Source organism: Otolemur garnettii, unplaced genomic scaffold (assembly GCF_000181295.1).
Source record: "Otolemur garnettii isolate 467f Iridium unplaced genomic scaffold, OtoGar3 scaffold00082, whole genome shotgun sequence".
Lineage (NCBI taxonomy): Eukaryota > Metazoa > Chordata > Mammalia > Primates > Galagidae > Otolemur > Otolemur garnettii.
In genome coordinates this window covers 6,143,785-6,151,091 of record NW_003852477.1, presented here as the reverse complement: position 1 = coordinate 6,151,091, position 7,307 = coordinate 6,143,785, and the positions used below count along the sequence as shown (strand labels likewise).

General features: G+C 47.9%; 1 protein-coding gene across 1 annotated transcript; it reads right to left on the bottom strand.

The window, feature by feature from the left end:
* Nucleotides 1–2,549: 2,549 nt before the first annotated feature.
* TMEM42 (transmembrane protein 42) lies at nt 2,550–6,165 on the bottom strand. Its single transcript, XM_003794509.3, has 3 exons — nt 5,964–6,165; nt 3,896–4,042; nt 2,550–3,235 (listed from the first exon to the last, which is right to left on the bottom strand). The coding sequence occupies exons 1-3, from the start codon at nt 6,153–6,155 to the stop codon at nt 3,095–3,097; spliced, it is 480 nt and encodes a 159-aa protein (XP_003794557.1). The 5' UTR covers nt 6,156–6,165; the 3' UTR covers nt 2,550–3,094.
* Nucleotides 6,166–7,307: the final 1,142 nt, after the last annotated feature.

Here is a 7,307-nt window from a genome sequence, read left to right as displayed (position 1 = left end):
CTTTCTTAAAGAGATGGAGTCTCACTTTGTTTCCCCCAGTAGAGTGCCATGGCATCACAGCTCACAGCAACCTCTAGTTCTTGGGCTTAGGCAATTCTCTTGCCTCAGCCTCTTGAGTAGCTGGGACTACAGGTGCCCACCACAATGTGTGGCTATTTTTTTGTTGCAGTTTGGCCGGGGCCAGGCTCGAACCCCCCATCCTCAGTATATGGGGCTGGCGCCCTATTCACTGAGCCAGAGGCACCGCCCACTAGGCTTCTTTTCTCTAGAAGAACTCATCCGGTCATGACTTCAAATACCATCTCTCTGCTGATGATCATTAGGCATCTCCTTGAGCTCTAGACTCATAAGTCCTCCTGCCTATCCAAAACTTTACCTGAATGTATTACTACAAGAACCTTAAAATTAACAGGTTCAAAAGCAAGCTCTTGATATTTGTCTAATCATGCTTTCTTCCTGTCTTCATTTCATTTTTGAAATATTCATTCTTCAAATTGCTCAAGTAAAACAATATAAGAACTATTGACATCTCTTTCTCTCATACCCACATCTAAGCCATCAGCAAATCTGTGGCTCTGGCTTTGAAAGGTATTATTTAGTCTGATCACTTCTTACCACTTTCACTGTTATCAAAGCCCCCTCCTCCCATCTGGATGGCTGTAATGGCCTCTTAAAAGGTGTTCCCACTTTTGCTCTTGCCCTCTATAGTGTGTGCTCTGTATGGGAGGGATCCCTTTAAGATATTAGTCAGATCAGCTCTTTTTTGCACACCCAGAGTGAAAGTCAAAGTCCTTCTAATGGTCTACAAGAGGCCTTGCATTATCTGGCCCCTTTCACATTCTGATCTGGCAGTAGACTTTTTGATATGACATCAAATGCACAAGCAAAAAAAAGAAAGAAAAAAAACTGGATTAACATTTGTGTTTCAAAAGACAAAAATCAAGAAAGTAAAAAGACAACTTACAGAATGGGAGAAAATACCTGCAAATCACATACCTGACAAGGGACCTGTTTCCAGAACTGTTACAATTCAATAACAAAAATAAAAATAATCCAATTTAAGAATGGGCAAAGACTCTAGGTAGACAGTTCTCCAAAGAAGATATACAAATGACTGATAACCACAGAAAAGATACTTGATATTATTACAGAAATGCAAATCAAAACTACAATGAGATACCACTAGGATGGCTATAATAAACGAAATGGACAGTAACAATGTTGGCAAGGATATAAAGAAACTGGAACACACTTAGATGGTTGGAATGTAAAATGGTACAATGCTTTGGAAACCATCTGGTAGTTTCTCAAAAAGTTAAACAGAGTTATCATATGACCTAGCAATTCTATTCCTAGGTATATACTAATAGAAAAGTAAACATGTTCACATAAAAGCTTGTACACAAATGTGCACAGTATTCACAATAGCCAGAAAGAAACAATCCAAATGTCCAAGTGGATAAACAAAATGTGATATATCCACACACTGGAACATTATCCAGCCATACAAAGGAATGAAGAACTGATAATATGCTACAAAATGAATGAGACTTAAAACATTATGCTAAGTGAAAAAAAGACACAAAGGTCACGTATTATATGACCCATTTGTATGAAACGTCCAGAACAGGCAAATCTATGGAGATAGATTAGTGATTCCCAGGGGCCTGGGAGGGTAGAATGGAGAGGTGCTGCTAATGGTAGGAGTTTCTTTTGTGAGTAAAAAAATGCTTTGGGACTAGTAATGATCAAAAATCTTGTGAATAAAAATTAAAAAAAAAAAAGAAAATCTTGTAAATATACTAGAATACTATTGAATTACATGCTTTAAATAAAAAAATAAGTAAAATTTAGCAAACTCATTCAATCAATAGGCAGATGGTGGGTAAGGAAGGAGGGCAATGGAAGCGCCACTTAGGCAGGGAGGAGAAGCCCAGACAAGATCCTCTGTCTCTCATCCTCCTGCCCACCAGGTTCCTCTCAACCACAAGGAATGCATGAGGAACAACACTTGGGCTCAGAGATCAGGCTCAGGAGAGCTGAGAGGGTCCTGGGACACCCAGAGGTGCCCCCAGGGAAGAACTGAGCAGCTCTGTGCTGGGAGAGTATACAGGCAGCCAGCAGACCACTTTGAGCAAGAAATTACATTCTCGTGGTGTAAGACACAAAAAGAACCAAGGGGATCTGGGAAAGAAAACAAAGGGCAGAAAAGACCTAAAGGTAAAGTGGGGAGAGTGGAGAACCTCCGGACCAGTTTCCTTTCCTACTAAGTAAAATAAAGCAAGGTCTCCAAAGGGAGGTCAAACTTTCCTCCTTGAGAACACCCAGGGAATAAACAGATCTTTCTCAATTTCAAGAGTCCTGCCTTGTGTGACCTCAAGAAGAAATGATGAAATTGGAGGCAGCAGAGCAGCTGAGAAGCACACTGTGAGGGGGGCTGGTGGGCAGAGCCAGCACACCTGCCTCCTCTACTCCAGGGACTCAGCTTAGCGTAGCTGCTCCCTCTTCCTCCACAATGGAGGAAAGAATTAAGATCCCATACATGGTGGTTTTAACTTACAAAACAGTATTTATTAACCCAGTTTTCCTTTTCTTGCCATAATACATAAGCATGACAGGTGGCCTGGTATATTGGCATAGGAATTATCAGAAAGCCCCACCAGTCACTGATCTAGAATTACGTAACTAGCCTTTGTTAGGCAATAGGACTATAATTACAGCGTGATTTCAAGTACCATACACAAAGTAGACCAACCCCAGGATCTCCAGCATCTGCCAAGGCTCACTGGGGTGGGCCTGGGGGCATGAGAATGAAAAGCGCTGTACAGATCACCAAGAATGCTTCAGGCAGAATACTGCTGCAGCTGGACTCCCCTTACAGAAGCCAGAGCTGTCCACCCTCAAGGCTGCTCTGTCAGAAGCCTGCCTCCTTTGGGAGCGGGGCTAGCCCAAAGGCCTGGCTGGGCAGCATCTTCTCTCGCCTGAGGGTCGGAAGGCTGCACACCCAGGTTGCCCTGGGAAGCAGTCCCACACACCAACCTGAGGCAGGGCTGCCATCGTTATCTTTCAAGCTAGTCTGTCCAGCCAATTGGTGTTACTGCTGCTTGTGTGGAAGGGCCTTCCAGGTAGGTGGGAGTTTCCTGTGTACCAGGGTGAGTCCGCAGAGGATGAGGAACACTCCTCCCCACCACAACACCTCCTGGCACTCTCCATACAGCACATAGCCCAGGAAGGCCTGTAGGTCAGAGACAGCTGTGAGGGACCTGACTTCGGTGAGTGGGCACAATCTCACCCCTGGGGCTGACCTCTTTCCTAAGGGGGCCAGAAGGAAAAGGTTTGGCACCAGAAGCCCCGGGCTCAAAACTTTCAGTCACTCCATTCACTTCCTTGTCACCTGCAGGAGTGGGGAGGCTACCTCCTGCACAGCACTGGACCCCAGCAAGGTATACAAGAATGGTGCAGCAGAGGCTGCCAAGGAGGCACAGCTGGTACTCGGTGTTCACTGACCCATGCTGGGCTACCGAGTCCTTCCTCCCTCAGTTCAGGACTTACTAGGCTCAGCTCCACTATGTTAACCTGAAATGCAGACAGAAGAACGGCCTCTGGGAGCCTTGAACTCTACGTTTCATGTTCAAGGGTACAGCTCTACAGGGACTTCAGAAAGAGGGCTCCATGCTGGTGGGACAGCAAGCAAGTAGACTTCATTCCTATCTAACTTGAGAATCCTTCTATGATGAGTATTAGATTTGCTCCATTATTAGAGGAGCAGCTATCTAGAGGTCAAGCCACAGCCAAACCTGTTTCAGTTCCTATCCAAAATAGCGGAGGCTTCCCAAGGACAACTCACCTAGAACTCAGGTTTAGGACACAGGCACCATACCCTCTGGCTACTCACCGAGCTGAGGATGTTTGAAAAAGTCACTGTGACAGATGCAATGGCTGAAGACATGGAGAAACTGAGGCCCCGGCTGAAAAAGGTCCACATCAGGGAATTGGTGGTCGCCATCACAATAATGCCTAAGACGCACAAGCCCATGTTCACCTGCAGGAGAAAGTGTCACTGCAGCCACACCTGCCCTGGGCAGAGACCTGCAGCTCCCACCTCAGAGCACACCCAGGGCTGCAGGTAGCCAGGCCCCTATTGAGCTCCCACCACAGTCCATCTTACTGACAGTGACCACCGTCTGAAGATCAATTCTAGAGGGCCAAGTAGCTATTATTTGCTTGGTAGTACTAGCAAGACAGGGATGGAGTCCTTACTTTTCTGGATCAGGTAAAACATGAATTAACCATCTTTGTCCCCCACCTCCAACCCCTAATTCCTGAGCAAGTTACAGCCCATTCTTGATAGCCTTCCCCATCCCAAAACACTTTGGTTATTCTTGAACTTGAACTCTGTAGTAGGCCTCCTGTGCTAAGTGGGCTTTTAATTTTTTTTATTTTTTGAGACAGGTTATTGCTTTGCTGCCCAGGCTAAAATGCAGTGCCATTATAGCTCAATGCAGCCTTGAACTTCTGGGCTCAAGCAATCCTCTAGAGTAGCTAGGACTACAGGTACCTACCACCACACCTGGCTGAGTTTATTTTTTGTAGAGACAGAATTTCATCATGTTGTCCAGACTGGTATCATACATTACTCCTACCTGGGTGTCAGAGGTGTGAGCCATCAGGCCTAGTCTCTGTGCTAAGTGTTTTAATGCATTCCTATTTATTCCTTAACTTAAATTTTATAGATAAAGAACCAAAGACATTAAGTAACTTGCTTAAAGGGCCACAATGGTGAGACACACTAAGAATCAAATCCAGGCAGTGTGGTTCCAAGCTCTTAACCAGAACACAGCCCCACCTATGGAAAATGCCACCTGAAACTATTTGATTGGTGATCCCAGGCATCACTTGGAGAGGAAGTATCCAATAAAGAGAGGCTTTTTAGACATGTCCTACACAAAGGGTATACAGATCCCTCTTGGCTACAAGTTAGAAACCTGCTTACAGACAGGGCTGCTAACTCAGGGTGTTGGACCCATCTAAACATAATATTTATTTCTTCTAACAGTTTCCCAGCAGCTTACTATTTAGTGTCTTCTAATTTACACAAGAGCGTCAGGTGGGTCACTAGCACCCTGCTTACAAAAAAGGTTTTGACCACCTAGTTCACACCCAAAAGACTTCAGAGCCCACAGAGTCATTTTACTTTTGACCACTTACTCCAAGAATTACACACAACGGGATCCTAATTTCCAGCATGGAAGCCGCGGCTGGATTAGCCCTAAATAGTCTGTCCACCGTCTAGGGCAGGGCCCAACCCTAGGCTGGAGATGCAAGGAAACCCCTTTAGCAAGCAGAGGACAGTCTATGACTCAGGATAGGAAAGGCAGAGGTACACTTCAGCAAACGTGGGAAGGCAGTTTAGATGTTTTTGGCGTCAGGGAAATGTCCAGAATGCTTCTTTCAGTATTGCTTTGTACCTAGGATATCCCCAACTCCCAATTTTCCGGACAGCAGAGTAGACTGGTAAAAACACCCATTAATTACGGAGTAAAGAGAATGGGCAACAGGTTTCTCACCTTAAGAGTCACGTGGAGAGAAATGCTCAGGCACAAGGGGCTTAAAATGAGAGGTAGAGGGTGGATGTAGGAGGTGTAGATCTTCCCCGAGAGCGAACTAGCCCAATCGGAGGAAAGATTTTAGGTGCCTGGTAAGGGAGGCCTCAGTCCCCGACGTCTCTTACCGCCTACACTGAACGAGGGTTTGGCGTGATTAGAGTCAAAGGATGCTCTCCCACCCCAGCCGACCGCAGCGCCGTGGATCGGGCCGCAAAGACCTGCCAGGGTGAGGTGGCGCGCTGCGCCCCCAACCCCGCCCCACCCCGGGAGCCCCGCAGGCCTCGCAGCGCCCCTCCTCCACCCCTCCCTGCTCGCCCTCCCTCCCGCCCCCTGCACCAGCAGCGCCCTGGGCTCGACCTCGCTGCCGAAGGCCAGCTTGGCGGAGGCGGCGGCCAGGGCCCCGAACGCGCCGGCGCACAGACAGTTGAACGCGCCCCAGAAACGGCGCCGCATCGCGCCCGCCTGGAGGTGCGGGGGAAATTCGGCAGGGGTGTCAGGGTAGGCGGTCGCCGCCACGGCGCCGCCCGGGGACTGCACCCTCATGGCCATGGTGCCAGCCGCCACCGCTCCGAGTGCCGGCCCGCTACCCACAGGGCCGAGCGAGAGCGAGAGCCCCGATTGGACGGCGGCCTCACGTGACGTAACGCTCACGTGACGCGGCGCTCACCCAGGCTAATCGGCCTCGCTCCCCGGCCTCGGAGCTGCGGGTGCACTGGGGCAAATGTCAGATCTAACGCGTCTTCCTCCCTGGGCGGTGGTTTGTGTTCTGGGAAAACGCCGCGACCTGGGTCTCGCTTTGCTCAGACTAGCCTCGAACTCGTGGCCTCCCGAGTAACAGGGACTACAAGGGCGGTCCACAGCCCCCATCTTCTATCTCCGTTTTAACAGGCTTCTAACAGATTCATTTGAGAAGCACAGAAGAGAGAGAAGCTAGGAGGGACAGATGCTTTGGCTGAGGGCGCTCCTCACAAATGAAAAGCCCCAGATGGATACACACCAATGATAGAAAATTGGGAAAACATGGATAACCAATGAGGGAAAAAAATCCATAGTCGCTACACTCAGGATTTTTTTTTTTTTAGACAGAGCCTCAAGCTATCCCCCTGGGTAGAGTGCCATGGCATCACAGGTCACAGCAACCTCCAACTCCTGGGCTCAAGCGCGTCTCCTGCCTCTGCCTCCCAAGTAGCTGGGACTACAGGCGCCCGCCACAACGCCCAGCCATTTTTTGGTTGCAGCCATCATTGTTTGGCGGGCCCGGGCTGGGGATTCAAACCCGCCACCTTAGGTGTATGTGGCCCTACACTCAGGATTAACTTTACTTCTTATCTCCGGTGCATTTATATATATTTAAAATGTTTTCATTTAAAAAGTGTATTTCCCTGAAAATAAAATGCTGTTGATATGTATAAAGTACTATCCTCTCTCCAGGAAAATAACTTAATACAGTACTCTATGTGTGCATATTTAGTTGTGTATAGTACAAGTGCTTAAAATGTTTTACACAATATAGGGCTGGCATTGTGGCTCACACCTATAGTGCTTTGGGAGGCCGAGGTGGGAGGATCACTTAACTTTGAGGCCAGGAGTTTGGAAGAAGGCTGGGAAGCATAGGGAGGCTTCATCTCTACACAAAATAATACAAAAGTAGCCAGGCATGGTGGCACATGACTATAGTCCCAGTTACTTGGGAGGCTGAGG

Excerpts from the sequence above, each read along its gene's own strand:
- TMEM42 (XM_003794509.3), bottom strand. The coding sequence starts at position 6,155 with ATGGCCATGAGGGTGCAGTCCCCGGGCGGCGCCGTGGCGGCGACCGCC. Across the intron at positions 4,043-5,963 it reads AGCTGGCCTTCGGCAGCGAG|GTGAACATGGGCTTGTGCGT; the intron begins GTCGAGCCCAGG and ends TTTCTCCTGCAG. Across the intron at positions 3,236-3,895 it reads TTTCAAACATCCTCAGCTCG|GCCTTCCTGGGCTATGTGCT; the intron begins GTGAGTAGCCAG and ends TCTGACCTACAG.